The sequence below is a fragment of the Cervus canadensis genome, chromosome 2 (assembly GCF_019320065.1).
Source record: "Cervus canadensis isolate Bull #8, Minnesota chromosome 2, ASM1932006v1, whole genome shotgun sequence".
In the NCBI taxonomy this organism is placed as follows: Eukaryota; Metazoa; Chordata; class Mammalia; order Artiodactyla; family Cervidae; genus Cervus; species Cervus canadensis.
Genome location: NC_057387.1, coordinates 16,344,120 through 16,367,078, shown reverse-complemented (window position 1 = coordinate 16,367,078; position 22,959 = coordinate 16,344,120). Strand labels below are relative to the sequence as shown.

The 22,959-nt window shown below is 45.3% G+C and overlaps 1 protein-coding gene across 1 annotated transcript; it reads left to right on the top strand.

Annotated features, from left to right (window-relative positions):
• Positions 1–4,553: 4,553 nt before the first annotated feature.
• Positions 4,554–5,733, top strand: PRR9 (proline rich 9). Its single transcript, XM_043446468.1, has one exon. It carries the CDS (start codon positions 4,571–4,573, stop codon positions 4,952–4,954), a length of 384 nt encoding a protein of 127 aa, XP_043302403.1. The 5' UTR covers positions 4,554–4,570; the 3' UTR covers positions 4,955–5,733.
• The last annotated feature ends 17,226 nt before the right edge of the window (positions 5,734–22,959 follow it).

The following is a 22,959-nucleotide window of genomic DNA, read 5'->3' as shown; positions in this document are numbered from 1 at the left end:
AGAAGGCTTCATGGAGGAGGTGAGTCCTGGACAGATTCAGATTGCTCTACAATTCTGTAAGTAGCTTGTAAGTGTTGGTGCATATGTTTTCTAATTTATCTGTTATAAGAAATCTGTGAAATAGCATTACCCCTTTTCAACAAAAGGAAATTGAGGCTCTAAGAAGCTAAATAGCATATCCAATATTACACACACTGTATGTAACAGAGTCACGCCTAAGTCAGTGGGATCCTGAGTCCATTCTTTCTACATGCATTATTGAAAGTGAGTCTTTGGCTGATATGCTTAAATAAAGGAGTATTAAGCTGGGAACTTAGTTCTTCATTTGAGACTTCCCTCCCCCAGAGTGGCCAAGAGCCTCAGACACTGGGAAGGCATACTAATTTTCTGTTACTGCTATAATAAGTCAACACAACTTTAGTGGCTTAAAACATCAGAAATTTATTATCATCCAGTTCTGGAAGTCATAAGTCTGACATAGGTCTCTCTGGGCTACAATCAAAATGCCAGCAACTCTACATGTCTTTCTAGAAGCTCTAGGGGAGAATCTCAGATCTAGAGGTTGTCCACATTCCTAGGCTAGGGTCTCCTTCAGCATCTACACAACTTGCAATGGCCAAATCTTTCTCACATCACATCACTCTGACACTGACTCTTCTGCCTGTTTGCATTGAAGTACCCTTGTGATTGCACTGGACCCCCTTTCAGTGTAATCAGTTCAGAGTCAGTCCTTTTCAAGGAGTTGAAATCTGGACTCCTCCTAACTGCCTTCACCCTCCTCCCTGAGAAGTTTCTCCATTGTTCTGCACATCTATTTGGTCTCCTTCTCCCTCAGCTCAGCCAAAGACACAGAAATTCATTCTGCATGAGCAAGGTCTTCTGGGGCATCCTGCTGTAGAAAACTTGGAGAGCTCAACCAAGCAGGCCTCTTCCCCTAATCTCTCACCCATCCCTTTCCTGCATCAGCCTCAGCCTCTCCTCTCAAAGGGCTCCTAATGAAGACGCCTTCCTCCAAGCTCCCTAGAAGGTCCCTGCCCACCCTCCTTGCCTGGTTAATTCCTACTGTCCAGTAAAGCATGACACAGACATCTCCTGCTCTGGAAGCCTTCTAGAGCCTTCCAGAGCCTTCCATTCAAGGCTAATGTAGCGGCCTTCTTCTGGGATGTGGGGGCTTACCTCTGTCCATCTTTCCCATGAAACTGTGAGCCCCTTGAAAGCAAAGCCACAAATAACTGAAAGAATGAATGAATCAATGAATAAACTCAATGACAGAGAATTCCTTGCTTCCTAGGACTCCCAAGGAGTTGCTTTCTCTCTTAGACCAATGTCCCTCAACATTTTTGGCACCAGGGACCAGATTCTTGGAAGACAATTTTTCCATGGATGGGGATGGGTTAGGTGGGGGTGGTTCAGACAATAATGCGAATAATGGGGGAGGCAGCAGATGAAGCTTCGCTAGCCCATCACTCACCTCCAGCTGTGTGGCCTGATTCCTAGTGGCCATAGACCAGGGACCCCTGTCTTAGACAGAATTCCACAGAAAAGATAAAGGAGATGAAGAGGGAAAGGAGAAATGGAAGGAGGAGGTGAAAAAAGAAGAGAAGAGAAAGGAAGAGGAGAGCCCCCCCTTCTACACCTGATCATCCAGTTCCCAGATTCCCCAAATGACCTATCTCTTCAGATACTCCAATAGGTCTTCCAAATCCTCTCCTGGTCCCCTGTACCCCACTGCCACTGCTGCCTAGAAGATTATGTCCTCACAGGAATATCAGCACCACTCCCCTGGCTGGCCTCTGTCCCCTCCCCACTCCAGCATCTGTCCCTCACCAGGACATTGAGGGGGCCAGGCTGGTGCTACATCAATTCTCCATGTACCAGTCCTAAAGGCCAAAACATCACCTGGTCTCCCCCAGTTCACCTTTTGAAAACTTTTTCAGGAACAAACATCCAAAAACTATGTAAATCTTTGAAGGCTTTTCTGACTTTAGCCTTTTTTAGGAAATGACCTAAACCCGTCTCTTCAAGCTTTACAGTCCCTAAAAATTGGTCAACTTTAGCAAACAAGCACAAGTCACCATGTTGTGATTGACGGGCTTCTTGTACAATGAATGTTTTCCCATTTTCCATTAAATGAAATCCTTCTCTGCCTCCCATTGTCTCCCATTCACCTTCTTCCTTCTTTAATTAATGCATTTACTCCATCAATAATCATTTCTCTTTCACTTACTCAGTCTTACAGCCCCCACCACCTAAGAAACTACAACCTAAGATAGAAATAAGATCTTGTACGCAAATAACTGGAATTCCTAAATAACAATACATGCTAAGTCACTTCAATCGTGTCCAACCCTTTGCGACCCCATGAACTGTATAGCGCGCCAGGCTTCCCTGTCCTTCACCATCTCCCAGAGTTTGCTCAAACTTATGTCCATTGAGTCAGTAATGCCATCCAACCAACTTATCCCTTGTTATCCCCTTCTCCTGCCTTCGATCTTTCCCAGCATCAGGGTCTTTTCCAATGAGTCAGCTCTTTGCCTCAGGTGGCCAAAGTATTGGAGCTTCAGCTTCAGCCTGCCAGGTTCCTCTGTCCAAGGGATTCTCCAGGCAAGAATACTGAAGTGGGTTGTCATTTCCTTCTCCAGGGGATCTTCCCAACCCAGGAATCGAACCTGAGCCTCTTATATCTCCTGCGTTGGCAAGTGGGTTCTTTACCACTAGCGTCACCTGGGAAGCCAATAACAATGGTAAATGTCATATAAATAGCACAAACAAGATACTGCGAGAGTTCAGAAAGACACAAAAGTGTTTCTAGTTTAACCAGGAAAGGTTCCTTGGAAGACAGAAGACTAGAGTGGAGCCTTGACAAATGCTTAGGATTTCAAAAGGCCCAGGAAAGGAAGGCACACAAGATGGAAGTGACAACCCAAACAGAGACTTAACAGTAGAGAAAACTCGGTGTGCTTGCTTTGAAACTTTTCCTTTCATCCCTCTAATTTTTATTAACCTGAGTTCTAAGAAAAGTTTTTCCAGAAGGCAAGGTGACAGATCAGCCTTGCTTGGTCCATCCTGTTTTCTTGGTCACTATGAAAACTCTGAGTAGCTAACTCCACTCTTAAAAATGTCATAAATCAAAAACAAAAAAAGAAAGAAAGAAATGTCATAAATCAAGGTTGAGATGATGAAAATTATCTGCCTTCTCCCTTCTTTTTCTTCCCCTCCACCCTACTTTACAACCAAAGAGTGACAAATGACTCCAATTTCCCTCCAGATCTCCTTTCAAGAAATCACTCTCTGCAGGAGGCTGTAGGTTGTCTGTTTGTCTGGGCCCAATCTTCCTCGTGTCCAAAGGAGTGTGACTATGAAGAAGGATCTAGTGGAAATGACTGAAAGAGGCCATATGTCCCTTGACCCAGACAGACTTCAGAATTTAGGCATAAATTCTTACATGGCTGAAGATGAGATGAGCAAGGCGGATCTTATCTTACCACCTCCTGAACCAGTTTGGGCAGACAAGGGACCCAGTCCTAGTTCTGAGGCTGAGATAACGTTTTATGAACATTCTTTTGCGGCTGCCTCTAATGAGAGAGATCTGACGGGAGCCCCTCCCTGCTGAGGTCTGGTAAGGACCCAGAGGCCAAAAGAGAGGCTGATTAACAGGCATCCCAAGCAATGACTCAAACCAGGGGCAATTTCAGACGAAGCTCGTTATGGTGACTCCACAATTAAGACCTCAGCCCACGTGGCCAGTCGGTCTTGCGGGAGGCTGGACCAAGCACTGTATAAAAGTCCCTACCAGACTGGGCTCCTCCATCCACATACTTTGTTGAGGCTTGTAGACGATCAGGTAAGTGGGGACATCTGTGCCCTCTCTCTCCCTTTCTGTTCTGTCTCTGGGAGACTACTATTCTTTTCCTCCACTGGACTGTACTTTCTATTGATTTTTTGCAGTGGTTTGCCACTTCGTAGGGCTTCCCAGGTGGCTCAGTAAAGATTTGCCTGCCAATGCAGGAGACACAGGAATCATGGGTTCAGTCCCTGGGTGGGGAAGGTCCACTGGAGAATGAAATGGCAACCCACTCCAGTATTCTTTGCCTGGAGAATCCTATGGACAGAGGAGCCTGATGGGCTACAGTCCATAGGGGTCACAAAGAGTCAGACACAACTGAGCATGCACACACACACACACCCCATTTCTTGGGCTTATCAAACCATTCTGTGTATTCTACCCAGTCTCTTGCAACTAAATTTCAAAAGGGTTCAGTTCAGTTCAGTTCAGTCACTCAGTCGTGTCCAACTCTTTGCAACCCCATGAATCGTAGCACACCAGAATAGAAAGAAAAGATCTATAGGAGGACTGGAGTTTGGGGGTTGGGGGCTATAGATATTGACAAAAGCTATGAGAATATCCTCAACTAGGAGATGGGTGTCAGAAAGAGCTGAAGTAGGGATAGAAAGAGAAAGGAATAAAAATCAGCAGAGAAATGAGTTCTTAAATCACTTATTCCCCATTCCCCTCTCTCAAACCTTCATTTTCAGCCTTTTATGGTTAATGCATATATTTTCAAAGCTTATGTTTGTTTCAGGTCCTGCCAGTCACCCTAGGATGTCCTTCAATGAGCAGCAGTGCAAACAGCCATGTGCGCCTCCTCCGTGTCTTCAAAAGACCCAAGAGCAGTGCCAGGCAAAGGCTGAGGAGGTGTGCCTCCCCCCATGCCAGGACCCCTGCCAAGAGAAGTGCCCAACGAAAATTCAAGAGGTGTGTGTTCCTCAGTGTCAGGCATTAAGCCAAGACAACTGCCCACAACAAAGCCAAGACCCATGTCTCCCTCTATGTCAAGACCAATGTCCATCTCAGTGCACGGAGCCATGCCAGGAGTTATCTCAGACAAAATGTGTGGAGGTTTGCCCACAGAAAGTCCAGGAGAAGTGCTTGCCCCCTGGCAAGGGGAAGTAGCTGCTCATAATGCTATGTGGGGGTCCAGAAGATGATCCCAACCCCAGCCCACACCATGGTGACCTTTTCCCACGGGTACCTCTGTGTGCACCCTGCTCTCGCCTCCTGGCTTCCTCAGCATTCCAGGACTTGGTCTGTGTCTCTGAAGACAGTTCTGTCTGTATTTCCTCAACCTCTGTGAATACGTATTGTTGTCAACAATCTATTAGAAGGTCTTAGCTGTCGGAAGGATGTGGTTATCAAGGAAGACCACAGAAGCCCAGTTCAGCTCCCTCGGGGCAAAAATTCACCCTACCCTGGGTGTGCAACAGCAAAGGATGCCTCCATTCATCTTTCAGAATGTCAACCTCTTACTTGAGTCTCAAAACAAACTGAATTTTGATGGACTTGGCGCTGATCACCACCACCACCATAAGTGAGGAGAAGAAGTTGGTGGTGTTGCAAAACTAAAACACAGGTTAATTTTATATCTATAACCCAAAACAATGACAGAAAGTGATTAGATGTTGGAACGTTGGCTGTGTTTTAAAAAATGAAACAAAATGAAATGTAAATGGCTGGTTCCAAATAGCCAGTAAGGAAAGATGTGATTAGATGTTTGGGGTCCTGGTGATTGATCTCTGTGCTTCATTGTTGACCGGCTTTAGGCCCTTCATTTCTGCCATGTACCCTCTTTAGAGATGGATTTGTGACTGTGTGGTGCAAGCTGCTGTCCTCCGGCTCTTTGCCTTCTTCTCCCTGGTAAAGGTAAAATGCAGAATAAAGCTGATCCTAAGACATGCCTGACTCGATGTGCGCTCATTCCTGCTGTTCTTGTGATGATTATTTTCTCCTTTTTTGACAAATCTCACATAGGAATAAAAAAACAGCCCTCCAAGATGTACAGAACAGCCATGCTGAAAGAGGCCTCCTTAAGGGGTACCCGGACCATCCCACCCTCATCCACAACATATCATAGGCCCATCTGTGCCCATATTTCATACCTGAGAAAATCCAGCTGGGGCTGGGACTTCAACACTTCAGGTCCAGGGTTCTTTCCACAACAGCATCTTTCCTCTCTGACCCTTGCTTTCCAGAGGAAAGGACTAATATGGGAGAAGGGGCCTTCAATGGAAGAGCCATGATACCCACAACCATAGCATCCCTCTCTGAAGGAAAATACAGATGTGCTTCTAAGATGAACACAAACTTGAGGGCCAAAATTGTGTGCCCTACCATCTGGCCAGATTTCAGAAAAGCCAGGCAGCCTGGTTCACCTCCCTGAACCCTGTTACTGCCCCCAGTTGTGGAGGAAACACAAGGCTGTGAGCTCTGGGTTTGCACAAAAGGGCTGAGGAGACTCCAGACTTATAGGAGAGAATCATTGGTGGCTTCTCAGCTGTGCCTGGAGGTCTGACTTGGGCCCTGAGACTTGAGTCAAGGGCCAGGCTCCTGAGGGCTAAAGGGACTCCTCCTTCATCCTCAGGGACCCCCTCCTCCTCAGCCTGTATGGCTACGCCCCCATGGACAGCCTGGCCAGCCCCTCCCTGTGGGCTGTGTGAAACCTGAGGCCTCAACTGTTCGGCTGAACTGGGGCCTTCCAGCACTGGGATCAGCGAAGGTCTCAATCTCAGAGATTTTTCTAAGCTGAGAAAGAACTGGAGGATGACTCGAGGGAGATTTCAAGTGGCAACATGGAGCCCTCAGACACTCACTGAGTCTACAGGTGGCAAATGCCAGGCCCTGCAATCTATCTATGCACATTCTCTACGGGAATCCTGACATCTGGTGGAGTATATTGCCCCTTTGTTAAGGAACCAGTCTGGCATCACAAAGCTAGCAAGTGGTGAAGTCAGCATTCTGAGTTTTTCTTGACTTCAGAACAGACTCTTACTTGCATGAGGAAAGTGTGCATGACACACAGACAAGACTTCCAGAAGCTGTGTTATTCACAGTCATTCATTCATCCACCTATCATTTGCTCACTGATCACCTACCAAGTGCTGAAGATCCAAGCAGGCAGCATCCCCACATAGGGCTAGAGAGCTGTCTTTCCACAAGGCACACGTGCCAAGGGGCACTTTACAAAACCTCCCGCACATATCAAGTCCCTGAACATCTCCAGAGGTCTGAATCAGTTCTCTTGCCTCTTTGCCTGCTTGGACTAAGTTTTCTCTTCCATTTTCCAACTGTGGAATAAGCCAGCTGCTCCGCAGTGCCCAGATGGCTCAGCAGGTAAAGAATCCACCTGCAGTGCAGGAGACACAGGTTCAATCCCTGTGTCGGGAAGATCCCGTGGAGCAGACATTGGCAACCCACTGCAGTATTCTTGCCTGGGAAATCCAATGGACAGAGGAGCTTGACAGGCTACAGTCCATGCAGTCGCAAAGAGTCAGACACGACTGAGAGATGAACACTTTCCGCAACACTTTCCCCAGGGCCCCAGCTTGCAAGGAGAGCCTTGCCAGCAGTGGAGCTTCTGACTGGGCTGAGGAGGCTCGGGGAGATTCCTCCAACCTGGCTCAAGCCCAGGGACTGTCTTTGATAACTGACAAAAAAAGTGTGCACAGATTTGAGTCCAAGATCAGATGCTCAGGTGCTGAGCGGAAGCATGAGGCGGATGAACAGGGAGAGTCCAGCCACATCAGAGAGAGGGCAACCCGCTGATTACAGGGGTGGCCTCAGCAGATGGGGGAGACAAACCTGCAGATCGCAGATAGGGGAGCAGACGTCAGGGAGCCAGCAGGCCCTCATCAAACTCCGTCATGGGAACTGCTGCACGGGGCTCCTGCTCACAGAACTCCGTCCAGCCCTGCCTGCACTTCTGCGATGCGAGCTGAGGCCCCAGTGACGCAGACCCGGGCCATGGAGACCGCCAGGACCAAGCCCCACAGCAACCACACTTCCCTGGCTGTTTGCATCGGAGGTGGAGCCTTCCAGAAAGGGGTGGGGGGAGGGGATTACCAGGGAGATTTCCAGATGCTACAAGTCCTAGTTGACAATTGTTAAAGAAAACCAAACATGAATGCCATAGGTTTTTTGTTTTTAAGTCCTTACTGAATGTGTTACAATACTGCTTCTTGGCTGCATTTCTTTGGCCATGAGACATGTGGGATCTTATCTCTCCTACCACGGATTGAACCCACAACCCCTGCATTGGAAGGTGAAGTCCAAACCACTAGACAGCCACAGAAGTCCCTGAGTGCCATAGTTTTAATATATCCCTCCACCAAACACCCACAGCCACATAACCAGAACTAAAACGATCCTGATTTCCCCAAAGTGTTGACTTCTGACCATTAGCAAACTTAAGCTTTCCTCCTGTCAGCATGATCTCATAGTTTCCCAGACAATCAGCTACAGAAGAGTAACTTTGGGTAGCGCTGTTACCCAAAGAGAGTAATTCCATGTAGCACTATTACCAATGCAGGCTTCTGGTGGCCAATCATGAGAAACAGCAATGTACTTCCTCATTTTAGAACTGAGCTGTAACCCTCATTTTCTCAGAGGGTTACATTTTCAGCTTGAAGCCTTCCAGTTCTACAAACTGTTCTGTACAATTAATAAACTTTTACATTTTCCCCAACTTGATTTGGTTTTAATTTTTAACTCAGTTAACTCAGTATGTGGCAGGTGTGGACCCATGGGCTCCGGGTACCAAAAGAAGATGCGAAGTGACAGGAGCACGAAGGAGGGTGGAGGGGTTACCCACTCTTAGGATAACTGTTTGGGGAGACCCGCCCTGTGCAGGAGGGAGGGGGACGCATGATGGAGCAGCAGCCTGAAGACTCTCACTTTAGTGAGTATTGAAAACTATTTAGTCTAGAGAAGACACTGCCCAAAGGAGCAGGATAGTTGTGCTCAAGTATTTTAAGTGACTTTGTGAGGAAGGAAATGGATTTCTATGAGGTTACAAAGGATGGAGTTGGAACCAATGGACAGAAATTACAAATCTGGGTTCAGTTTAAGAGATTTCATATAATGAGATCTGCTTGCTGGTAAGAGGAGCTGCCTTTGGACTTGCCATGTTTCCACATACGGGAGGTGTGCAACCAGGGAGTGATAACTAGTGTGAGAGCCATGCTTCCTTCCGCCTATCTAGTGCTGAGGCTCACCTCAAATCATCTAACTTTCCTGCGCAGAGTGGGGATCAGGGGGCAGAGGAGTCTAAGGGGACAAGGAGACTCAGAAGACCTGACCCCAAGGTCAGGAGACAGAAGAAATTACTCTGGCCTCTAATATATCCCCCAGAGGCCCTTTGGGGACCAAAACTTCTGGGGAACAGCAGAGTGTGGACCACAGCTTGAGGCAAAAGGAAAGGGGGTAAGTGATAGGAAGTGGCTCCCCCAAATTTAGGACTTTTTAAAATATGGATTGGGGCCCAAACAGTTCAGCCCTGAGTGGCACCTCACAGTAATTCCTCACTGCCTCCAAATCCAGTCTCCCCAGCCGGGGTTTAGCACATCTCTCTTCCCTTTATTCCTTACTACTTGGCTTTCTGGAGCTCCTTTCTCTCCCAGGCCAGCATGGTGCATCTGTTCCAGGCATATGTGCCCCTAACAACCATCGAAGCCTCCTTTCCGCCTGTACCTGCCTCTCTCCAAACCAGGATTCCCCCACGCTTTGTGTCTGCAAACCTATGCATTTCAAACTCACCTTCTCCAGGAAGCCTTCCATGATGTCAAGTCTACTTCTTAAATGTACAGGGAAACTTCTGCAACACTTCAGCCTGGACGCCATGCACCCACACTGGTCCCTAGGGGTCTGTGGCCCCTAGCAGCTGCCTTGCATGTGACTGGCCTCTATCTCCTGTCAGTATGAGAGCCCCAGATGATGGCCCATGAGCCTAACTGTGTTTTCTGTCTCTCTTCACTGGACCAACCACACAGAGTTCTTAGACACTGTCAGAGTCATCCATCCACCATGTCCTTTGAGTCAGAGACGAAGGAGGTTTCTTTTACTGTTAGGGTGACCAAAATCATCCTGGCTGTCCTGGAACTGAGGAGGTTCCCAAGATGCAGGACTTTGGTGTTAACATCAGGAAAGTCCCCCAGGAACCAAGACAAGCTGATACCCTAACCAGGTACCTGCATGTACAAGACACGCTATCTAATGATACAGGAGTATAGATGGAGAGCAGATACAACTCCCCATGTTGGAGAAGTTCTCAACCCAAGCTGGGAATAGGAAAACCTCCCAGAAAAACTGCAAGCCCAGAAGACTTAGTGTCTACTGTCTGCCCACCCCTCTCTCCAGCCCTATTGGGTGTATGTGTTGGCTAGGGGACACTACACCAACAGGTGGGTGCCCAGGCCAGGCCTGGATAAGCACAAACTAGCAGGTCCTGGCTCAGAGAAGTAGTATAGTTGGGGGGTATCCCACATCTTCCCACTCCATCCCCACTACCATCATTAGCCCTAGGACATCTCAGTCTGGACTTGCCCACTCCTCTTCCTTCTCTCCCACAGACACTGACCTCACACCTGAAAATGGCTAAAAGAAAAGGCAGGCGGACTGGCAGGGCCATCTAACCTGAAGCTCCCCATCGCTCCTCCTCTCCAGCAGTCTCATAACATCTGGCCCTCCTTTAGAAGTCCATCTCTCTTCCCAATAGCACCATCTACTGGCCATGCAGGCCCTGCGCCTGAGTCAGAGACTCAGCCATTGTCAGCCAGTCACGCTGGGACCCAGCCAGCCAGCCTGCTGAGCAGAGTCAAGAGCACAGAGATGGGAGGAAGGCTAAACATGCAAGACAAAAGTTAAATAATGTATGGGGTTAAAGTGCATGATGGTTCAGAACATACGCTCAGGACTCAGATTGCAGGGATTTAAATTTGGACCCCACCACTTCTTTTCCTTTAAAAAATTTTCTGAGGAACTTGTATGGGCCAGTACTGTTCCAAGCACTGGATAAACAGTGATGAATTAGAGATTCTGCTTCCCAGAGCTTACATGAATGGAAGAAGACAGACAAAATGCAACTAAGCAAATGTATAAATAAGAAAATATAGAAAACAAAATAGGGTGAGGAGACAATATCTGTCAAGGAGGTCTTTTTAGCCAGGTCGTCTGCAAACGCCTGCCTTAGCAGGTGAGGTCTGAATGGCAATGTGAATAGTCTGAAGGAGCCAGCTGTGTGGAGGATGGGAATGAGTGTTAGCAGAGAGAGCAGCATCTTCAAGGGAGGTGGGTAGCCTCTGGAGTCTCCTCCGGACACTGCAGTTGAAGGTGAACACTGACCAAATTTTATTCCATCCAAGTGAATGTGAGAACGGCGAGGCCTCTTGTCACAGGAGCCCTGAGTGAGAAATAGGAGCATTTCACACAAAGATGAGAAGTCTCAGGGGACACAGGATGGCTGTCTTCAGACCTTCAAATGTGATCCCAGAGGGAAGAACATGGGTGAATTCAGGGTACAGGAAGGCAGATCTCTGCTCATTTCAGGAATAAAATGTCCCAGCAATGAAAATGACTGGCCATGCAGTGGTGAGCTCACCATTACTGAAAGTACGCAAGAAGAGGCCAATGACTAGCCCAGAAGGTTATAGATGTTTGGGCTCAATATTTTATTAGTCTTTTAACTTACACTCAAATTCTTAACAGGTTGCTCTGAAGGTAGGGAAAACAGCCTTTGTCAGCCAGTCACTGAAGACATCTGCCCCCATCCCCAGGACCAGGAACACACCATATCAGGGCAGAAAACTGCCTGCTGGCTACAGAACAAGCTTCTCATACCTAGGACTGACCCTGGTGTGAGAGGAGAAGGACAAGTCCTTGTCTTGGTCTATGCCTGCTCCCTTTCCCCTGTCACAGCACCAGAAGATGGGGACTTCCTCCCCTACAGCAGCCTGAGAAAAAGGCAGTCCAGGTTCTTAGAGAAAATATCCTACTCCTCCTGTCTCGAACTTCTTTATGTTGCACTACTTCTTTCTGTTGCACTACAAAATATTTGCACATAATAACCAGTGAATACATGAAAAAGGCATGTTCACCTCATCAGAGAAAAACAAATTAAAACCTCAACAGCACACCCACTGGAAGGGCTAAAATTAAAAAGACAGAATGTGCAGAGATGAGAGGCTGCGAGAGCGCACACCAGTGCAACCACTTTGGAAAGCTCTTTGGCTCCAGTTACTGAAGCCAAATGTCCGGAGAGCCAGTGACTGAGCAGCTCCCCTCCTAGGCATATACTCTGCATGTGGTCACTAAAAATCAAATATTAAAATGTTCATCCTAGTATTAAAATAGCCAGATACCAGAAACTTCCAAAATGCCCATCGATGAACACAAATTTTGAATATAAACGAAATGCCCAACAATGAATATAAACAATAATCACACGATATGATACAGTGATGTGTTCGAATGATGTGCAGCTACATACCTCAACATAGCTAATTCTCACAAATATAAATTAAGTGAGCAGGAAAGGAAACACACACAAAATATTTAAGTGAACCACATAAAATTGGTTTTACAGAGATGAAAAGCTAGAATATTGACAATTCTGTATGGCTCAGCATAAGACATTCTGTCCATTTATGTCATTCAGATAACATACAAGAATTGGCCAAGCAAATCTGGGTTGCAGAGACCAGGACAGAGGTTACAGGAGTTGGGGGCAGGGTGATAATAAATGGAAGGGAGCAGAAGGGAATATTCATTTTCTTGATCTGGCAGCTGTTTACCTTGGTGTATTTAGTTTGTGAAGATTCACTGAACTGTGCACTCATGATATTTACATTTTTCCAGAAGTATACTTAAATGAAAAGTCTGTTAGTATTCTTTGAATTCATCATGTAATACGTATATATCATTTATAAGCATCAATATGCACTATCATCCTAACATCATATAAGTTAGAAAACAAATGCAAAATGTAGACTATTTAAAGGATGAGATAAATATGGGGAAAAGGAAAAATATTTTTTTTCTGGTCCCAATGGATGGTTTTATGCAGCTTCAGTGGACCAGCATGCTCTCTTGAAATTTTTGTATAATGGAGCCTTGGTTTACTCAGTAGCTGCATGACCTTGGGCAAATCTCCCAGCCTCAGTTTCTACATCTGTAAAATTGAAATGTCATCATTCACCCATACTTCCAGACAGCTACCCTCGGAATCAAATGAGATATTTATGAAAATACTAGACTGTGCATATGTTCTTCCCTCTGCTGGGCTGGTCTTTTCTCTACTTGTCTGCCAGGCAAATGCCTTCACATCTCAGCCTAGTGTCATATCCTCTGTGCGACTGCTTCCCTGACACCCTGAGCTCTTCTCACCCACTCTGTGCTCCCAGTTCAACCCGTTCACACACATGCCATCCCTTTAAGGTGACCCCACTGGATGCAGTGCGTTTCTTGGCATGGCTGTCTCCCCTATCAGGCTGTGCACCCAGAGAGCAGGGCTTATTGCTTTTTCCCCTGCATCCCAAAGGTCAGAATGGAGCCCGGCACAGTGGTGCCAAATGTAGGGCCTCTGGACTCAGCTGGATTGGTTTGCAGTTCAGAGAAAGCCCCAGACCAGAACTCCCCTGGGACAACAGAGACCTTAATGAAGGCTGTCTGGCTGCAGGTGTCAGATGTGGGCAGGTCACTGGGCAGAAGCAGGGCTGGGCATCTGCTTGCCCAAACTGGGGACAAGCCAACACTGAAGCCTGGGCTCCCATTTATAGGGCTTCCCGGGGTGGACTTGGCACTTGTATGAACGCTGCACCCCAGTTATGGAGGCAGCCCCGCCTGGGCCTTCCCCACCGCAGAAGCTGAAGCAGTTCCAAATGGCATTCATGCTTCAGGCCGCAAGCAGACTCCCTGTGGGACTGCACTGCAGAGTCCACCCAGCTCACACCCTCCTCTTTGCCTCTAGCATGTCCTTCTAGAATAAGGGGTTCCTCTTCCTTACCCGCAGAGCTTCATAAACTCATGAGGCTGCATGCTGCACCGCTCACACCATATCACACACACACATACACATATGCCCTCCACAACACACACCACACAACATATATGCAACATACATGCACACACACATGCATGCATGCAAAATACACACACACAGAGGCCCTCCAATCCTGAGCCAGTGCAGGTGACTCTGGGTGTTGGGACCATGTCTGCCTCCTGCCCTTTCCCTTTTGGATAAAGCACAGGCCCTGTTGGCCACAGAGGCAGGAGAAAAGTGATAGTTCTATGGTTGGAAAATGGATCTCTGCCATTTGTGTCCATCACAGGTCCTTCACCTGAGGCCTGAGTGGCCCTAGATTTCAGCTGGTCTTGGAGAAATACCCCATGATGACCCAGCCCTGATGGTCAAGGACCCCCAATTTGAAGATAGGACACAGCTAATCTTAGGGACTACTGCACAATTGCACTCATCTCACACGCTAGCAAACTAATGCTCAAGATTCTCCAAGCGAGGCTTTAACAGTACATGAACCAAGAACTTCCAGACTTTCAAATTGGATTTAGAAAAGGCAGAGGAACCAGAGATCAAATTGCCAACATCTGTTGGATCATGGAAAAAGCAAGATTCCAGAAAAGCAACTACTTCTGCTTAATTGATTATGCCAAAGCCTTCAACTGTGTGGATCACAACAAACTGTAGAAAATTCTTCAAGAGATGGGAATGCCAAACCATGTTACCTGCCTCCTGAAAAATCTATATGGAGATCAGGAAGAAACAGTTAGAACCAGACATGGAACAACAGACTGGTTCCAAACCGGGAAAGGAGTATGTCAAGGCTGTATATTGTCACCCTGCTTATTTAACTTATATGAAGAATAAATCATGAGAAATGCCAGGCTGGATGAAGTACAAGCCAGAATCAAGATTGTCGGGAGAAATATCAATAACCTCAGATATGCAGATGACACCACCCTTATGGCAGAAAGTGAAGAGGAACTGAGGAGCCTCTTGATGAAAGTGAAAGAGGAGAGTGAAAAAGTTGGCTTAAAACTCAACATTCAGAAAACTAAGATCATGGCATCCAGTCCCATCACTTCATGGCAAGTAGATGGGGAACCAATGGAAACAGTGACCAACCTAAACAGCATATTATCCCACTCCTGGGCATACACACCGAGGAAACTAGATCTGAAAGAGACACGTGCAGCCCAATGTTCATCGCAGCACTGTTTACAATAGCCAGGACATGGAAGCAACCTAGATGCCCATCAGCAGACGAATGGATAAGGAAGCTGTGGTACATATACACAATGGAATATTACTCAGCCATGGAAAAGAATTCATTTGAATCAGTTCTAATGAGATGGATGAAACTGGAGCCCATTATACAGAGTGGAGTAAGCCAGAAAGATAAAGACCAATACAGTATACTAACACATATATATGGAATTTAAAGAGATGGTAACGATAACCCTATATGCAAAACAAAAAAGAGACAGAGATGTACAGAACAGACTTTGGGACTCTGTGGGAGAAGGCAAGGGTGGGATGTTCTGAGAGAATAGCATTGAAACAAGTATGCTATCAAGGGTGAAACAGATCACCAGCCCAGGTTGGATGTGTGAGAAAAGTGCTCAGGGCTGGTGCACTGGGAAGACCCAGAGGGATGGGATGGGGAGGGAGGTGGGAGGGGGGATCGGGATGGGGAACACATGTAAATCCATGGCTGATTCATGTCAATGTATGGCAAAAACCACTGCAATATTGTAAAGTAATTAGCCTCCAACTAGTAAAAATAAATGAAAATAAATAAATAAATAAAAAGCAGGGACACTATTTTGCCAAAAAGGTCCATCTAGTCAGTCAAAGTTGTGGTTTTTTCAGTAGTCATGTATGGATGTGAGAGTTGGACTAGAAAGAAAGCTGAGCTTTTATGAATCAGTTCAAAAGATTTAATGCTTTTGAACTGTGGTGCTGGAGAAGACTCCTGAGAGTCCCTTGGACAGAAATGAGATCCAACCAGTCCATCCTAAAGGAGATCAGTCCTGAATATTCATTGGAAGGACTGATGCTAAAGCTGAAGCTCGAATACTTGGGGCAACTGATGTGAAGAACTGACTCACTGGAAAGGACCCTGATGCTGGGAAAGATTGAAGGTGGGAGAAGGGGATGACAGAGGATGAGATGGTTGGATGGCATCACCGACTCGATGGACATGAGTTTGAGCAGGTTCTAGGAGTTGATGATAGACAGGGAAGCCTGATGTGCTGCAGTCCATGGGGTCACAAGGAGTCAGACACAACTGAGCAACTGAACTGAACTGAGCTGAATCTTGGGGACCCCCCAGCCCTTCCCTCTGGACCCTGCCTAAAGATTGGAGAGACATAGTCTTGGCCTTCAGGCCACCCCCAGTTTGAGGGGAACGGAAAAGCCCCTGGCCTCAGAAGACCCCCATGTGCTCATGTCCCTACAAAGTTTGTGAAGACTCATCTCACACACCTTTATCTTCTCACTTTCCAAACTTTGGTCGTTAGAAGATATGGTATAAAAAAATAAATGAAAAAAAAAAACTGTATAACTTCTTTTCACACTTAAAGATCCCTGTCCAAAATATGGCTAATGTTTTCCTATCCATGTATTAAATATTCCACTGTGTTTGAGCCCAGTCTGTGGTTGAAACATTGATTCTGACACTCGTAGCCTTGTATCACTTCACTTTAATAAGTCTATCATCAACACCATTGCCCATATTTTAAATCTGACCCAAATTTAAATGCAAGAATTTTTGTATCAAAGATGGAGCAGTGGTCAAGAACCAAGGATGGTGCCAAGCTGCCCAGAATGGGGGCCTGTGTATGGTCACACACCCCAGCAAAGTCTTCATCAGGACCACCATGCTTCTATTCTCCACCCTGCCCCAGCTCTCTAGACCCCAGGTGACCCTCTTGAGGTCACATCCACTTGAGTGATGACACTACTCAGTGGAGCTGACTCACAGAATGAGTCGCCCCAAGTGAATTTGAAAGAAGAGGATAATTGTGCAAGGTGTGTTTTGACAGGCTCTGAGGAGGGGCAGGATGTGAGGCAGCAAGAAGAAGGACCAGCTGATAATTATTACTGCTCCTACTAGAACCTCCAGATGACAAATCCACCTTGGTGTCCACAATCCCACAGATTGCTAAAGCTTAAAATAGGTGGGTCTCATTGACTATTCCACCCACATCCTCAAATACTATAAAAGAATCACTCTGTTTCAACTTTATCCAAAATCAGATCATCAGTCCCATCTACAAGCCCTCTGGTTTCAGCTCTGGGATAGGTTGCTACAAGAGCCAGGAATATAAAGCCTGTCCAGTCTCCTTACCTGATGTCTTTCCAGGTTCTTTCTACCCTGGACATTCAGCAGCTCTAAGCAGGAGTCAGAGGGAACCCTGGAGAGAGAAATCACCCATGCATGTAAGAAACAATGTGAGAATCCAGAGTACCTAATTCCCCAGAGCACAAGGTCCCATCTACTCTATAGCACTGGGGATTCTGCTCAATGTTATGTGGCAGCCTGGATTGAAGGGTCACCTCGGGGAAATTAGATACATATATATGCGTGGCTAAGTGCCTTTGCTGTCCACCTGAAACTATCACAACATTGTTAATTGGCTACTCTCTAATATAAAATAAAAAGTTTAAGAAAACTTTTTAAATCCCCCTTCCCCTTCTTGTGCTAAAGAGCACAAGATCCCAAGAGAAAGGGTCCAATCTCTAGCTTCACACACAGCAGACTAGTGGTGTATCCCTGTTATGAAGAATGCTTGGCAGCCAACTGTGAATACAAAGATAAGTCATGAAATTGACGTGGCGTGTCCATTCATCTGTTCATTGATTCAGTGGGCATCTAATGGGAGCCTTCTGTGACTGGAGATGAGCCAGGCCCTAGGAATTCATTTTAAAAATAAGACATAGTTGATACCCTCAAAGGGCTCAAAGTCTACTGGGTAAGGCAAACACAAAAACAGAAAAAGTTGAAATAGGATGAAAGAAGTTCAATGTTAGAAAAATACCTAGCTTAAAAGATGGCCATGGGTGGGAGAGAGCAACCCAGCCCAGGTGGGTGAGGAAGTTAAATCACAAAAGTAGAGATAATTGAGCTATAACATTTTTTAAAAACTGGACCTGAGACCCTAGCTTCAGCTTGATCTCTTAACTCCTGGTCCTTCTTACCTATGTGGAAGTCACTTGTGCTCTCAGCGCCTTGGTTTATAAAATGAAGGTACTGAAGTATGGGCCCACAAAGCTTCTGTCCAGCTCATAGAGTCTGAATATCAATGAATCAAGACAATGACTCCAAGCCCAGGAATGGACCCAGAAACCCAAATATGATTCAGTTTCTACAGGTCAAAATCAGTCATAAGCTTAGACACTAATAAGTTTAAAATAAGTGGTGGCGGTGGTGGTTTAGTCGCTAAGTCGTGTCCAATTCATGCGACCCCATGGACTGTAGCCTTCCAGGTTCCTCTGTCCATGGGATTCTCCAGACAAGAATACTGGAGTAGGTTGCCATTTCCTTCTCCAATTAAAGTAAATGCTCAGTCCTTAATGTTTGGCAACACTCAAATCTCAATATGAGTGCAATTTTTTAGGTGTATGACACATCCAAGTGTTAGTAAATATGGCCATGTTTTTGCACCCCCTTCTAACTACACTAATAGTGTAATAACACTTTTGGATGTAATGAACCTGGACCATCCGGCCACACAAAACTGGAAGGATTATGTAGCTCTATATCATGGTTCAGGTAAAGCCAGAAGACACTAGGTCCTAGAATCTAGCTATTGCCAGAGAATATGCATGTGTGCATGCTCAGTCGCTCAGTAGTGTCTAACTGTGCGATCCCATGGACTGTAGCCTGCCAGGCACCTCTGTCCATGAATTTTCCAGGTAAGAATACTGAACTGAGTTGCCATTTCCTACTCCAGGGGACCTTCCCAATCCAAAGATCGAACTTGCATCTCTTATGTCTCCTGCATTGGCAGGCAGATTCTTTAGCACTGTGCCACCTAGGAAGCCCACCAGAGAATATGCTGCTGCTGCTGCTAAGTCGCTTCAGTCGTGTCCGACTCTGTGCGACCCCAAAGACGGCAGCCCACCAGGCTCCGCCGTCCCTGGGATTCTCCAGGCAAGAACACTGGAGTGGGTTGCCATTTCCTTCTCCAATGCATGAAAGTGAAAAGTGAAAGTGAAGCTGCTCAGTCGTGTCCAACTCTTAGGGACCCCATGGACTGCAGCCTACCAGGCTCCTCCATCCATGGGATTTTCCAGGCAAGAGAACTGGAGTGGGGTGCCACTGCCTTCCCCAACCCGAGAATATATCAATATTAATTGAACATTACTGAAAATGGTCCTCTTTCAGTTGACTCAACAATTCCTTGAAACCAGTATGTACATTGTCCTCAAAGGGCTGGCAGGGAAGATGTTGATGGGAGACCATTTTGCAGCTAATTCAAAACAAAGGGATCTTGAGGGAAACCAGTCAGCTTAGAATCAGCTCAATACCTTGCTAAAGTATTTCTGTAATCAAACCTTCTGTTTTCAAGACAAATAATTCTGCTTGAACTGTGAGACAGAAGACCTGAGACTCAGTCAAGGACCTCTGGAAGGGTAAGAGCTGAGCCAAGCTGCTTCCTAGACAAAATCTCACCTGTAGGTGGCCCCAAAGCCTGGCTCCACACAGAAGCAGGCACCCTTCCACATAGCTTCCCGCTCTGGTTGGACTGCTCAGTTTTCATAAGAGATGATCAAGCTTCTCCCTACTCTTCCAATTTCTAAATCCAGAAGTACGGTCACCAGCATCTCAGATGTGTATCTGAACGTGTATCTTCTAAGCTCAGAGGTCCAGAACCCATCGGAAAGTTCAACTGGAGAGAACAGTAATGATGACCATAACCAACATTGTTGCCCATTTGTGATGGGCTGTCATCCCATCTGATCCATCCCACAGCTCCCTACAGGAGATCTGGCATTTCTTCCCTCTGAGATCAGGACTTCCCAGAGAAGTCACATCAGCATGCTAGGGAGGAGGTGGAGCCAGCTCTGGCACCCAGACAGCCTGACTTTGAGTCCTTACTCCTAAACCCTGCAAAGGTAGTCTGAGGAAGCTGCTACCTAACCAATCCTCCCCTCTAGGTTCTATCTGGGGCACAAGTTAGACAAGTATAACGCTAAATGTGTCCGTAGTCAGTTGTGTCCAACTCTGCAATCCCACAGACTGTAGTAAACCAGGCTCATCTGTCCATGGAATTTTCCAGGCAAGAATACTGGAGTGGGTTGCCATTTCCTTCTCCTAAGGCTAAATAGTACATTGCATTAAAAAAAATTGACCTTCCTTGGAATGAAATTTCATGTGCTGACCTGGGATTTTATGCAGATCTTAATGAATGGAGGCCATGAGAAACTATGTCTGTTGTGTCCACCCTCTTGATAAAGACTGAGTGCTTCATGTCACCCAATGCCTTTTCTCTCAGTGTAAACACTGAGAGACATTTCTTTTTTAAAAGAAAGTCTCCTTTGAGGAAGACAAAGAGCTCTGTAACAATCTGACTTTCTGCTCTAACTACCATGGCCTAGAAAACAATATTTAGTGTGATCATGGAAAAAATCAGACAAAACCAAATTGAGGAATGTTCTAGAAAATACCTGACTCTTCAAACTATCAAAATCCTCAAAAGCAAGCAAAGTTTGAGATACTGTGAAAATTTAAAGTAGCCTAAGGAAACAGTGTCAGACTTCATTTTTGGGGGCTCCAAAATCACTGCAGATGGTGACTGCAGCCATGAAATTAAAAGACGCTTACTCCTTGGAAGGAAAGTTATGATCAACCTAGATAGCATATTAAAAAGCAGAGACATTACTTTGCCAACAAAGGTCTGTCTGGTCAAGGCTATGGTTTTTCCAGTGGTCATGTATGGATTTGAGAGTTGGACTGTGAAGAAAGCTGAGCGCCAAAAAATTGATACTTTTGAACTGTGGTGTCGGAGAAGACTCTCGAGAGTCCCTTGGACTGCAAGGAGATCCAACCAGTCCATCCTAAAGGAGATCAGTCCTGGGTGTTCATTGGAAGGACTGATGCTGAAGCTAAAACTCCAGTACTTTGGCCACCTCATGCGAAGAGCTGACTCATTGGAAAAGACCCTGATGCTGGGAGGGATTGGGGGCAGGAGGAAAAGGGGGCGACAGAGGATGAGATGGTTGGATGGCATCACCAACTTGATGGGCATGAGTTTGAGTAAACTCCGGGAGTTGGTGATGGACAGGGAGGCCTCGTGTGCTGCCATTCATGGAGTTGCAAAGAGTTGGACACGACTGAGCGACTGAACTGACTGACTGACTGAAGGAGATATGACAACTAATGTGGTGTCCTGGATGGGATGTCAGGACAGAAAAAGTACATTGGGAGGAAACTAATGAAATCCAAATAAAAGATAGATGTTAGTTAATAATAACATATTGATATTAGCAACATTAGATATGACAAATGTACTATGATAGAGTAAGATGTTAACAACAGGAAAAACTGGGTGCTGGATACACAAGAATGTTATACTATCTTTGCAGCTTTCCTGTAACTCTATTTTTTATATATATACAAGTTTTAAAAGTTACACTCAGGGATTTCCCTGGAGGTCCAGTGGTTAGGACTCCAGGCACCCAATGCAGGGGGCCCAACTTCAATCCCTGGTCAGGGAAAAAAGATCCTGCAAGCTGTGGGCATGGCCTAATAAAATAAATACAGCAGTGGGTGCTGGTGGTTTAGTAGCTAAGTAGTGTCTGACTCTTGTGATCCCAAGGACTTAGCCTTCCAGGCTATTCTGTCCATGGGATTTTCCAGTCAAGAATACTGGAGTGGGTTGCCATTTCCTTTTCCAGGGGATCTCTCCAGACCCAGGGATAGAACCCAGTGTCTCCTGCACTGCATCTGGTCTCCTGCACTGTAAGCAGACTCTTTACCCTAGCCACCAGGGAAGCCCAAACACAGTAGTAGACATGTTTGAATTTCTTTTTAAAAAGTTACACTCTGTTTACTGTTCTAACAAAATATTGGCTATATTCCCTGTGCTGTTTTGTACAAAACACTTTTGTAGCCTATGTTACACATTCTGTAACTCTAAAACTATTCTAAAATTAAGTTCATTTTTAAAATATCTTGTTTAATCAGAAACGACTTCTATGTTTCTAGGTGAGAAAGTGCAAAAGCAGTAAAAATATCAATTCTCCCCAGATAAATTTATAAAATGAGTGCAATTCTAATCAAAATTTATATTATCCTTGGAAATAACAAAATTATTCCAGAGTTTGTTTATAGAAATAATCAGATAATAATAGCCAAGAAAATATTCCTTAAAAATTAGTGAAAGTGGAGCTGTATTAATAGATACTAAACAATTTAATAAAAACTACAAAAAAATGAAAAACAAACATAGGAAAAGATATACAGATTACTTGTATAGAGGAGATAACCAAAACACCAACCAGGAATGTATAATTTGGTTTATAATAATTAATTGATATAATTAAACAAAAAATGGGAAAGTTAACTATTAAAATAACAAATTAATTTCATTTGAATTCAAAAGTTAAAAGTAAAAATGCCATTAAAAATTTAAATTGGGAAAATATAGGTAATATAAATCATGGTGGTCTTTTCGGTCTAAAAGTACAGGCAAAGACAATGAGGGAAAATATAACTTCTGTGCCCACAAATAGAAACAAAATTAAATAACACAAGAAAAGTTGGAAAAAGATACATATAACATACATGACCAGCAAAAGATTAATATCCTTAATATATTGAAGAAATCCTTAAGAAAAAGATGAACCAACTCCCCAAAACAGGAATAAAATCATGAACAGGAAATTCACTCATGAATAAATAAATGCCAATGAAGACATCAAAAAAATTCTCAACACTAGTAAACACAAAAATAAAATTAAAGCCACACATTTGCCTACCAGGCTGGCAAACAATAAAATAAAAAGAATGAGAATATCCAGTGTTGACAAAGGTATGTGGAAATGAACATTCTCATACAGTGCTCGTGGGCGTTAAAACTGGGACACTTTCAGGAGGACACATTGG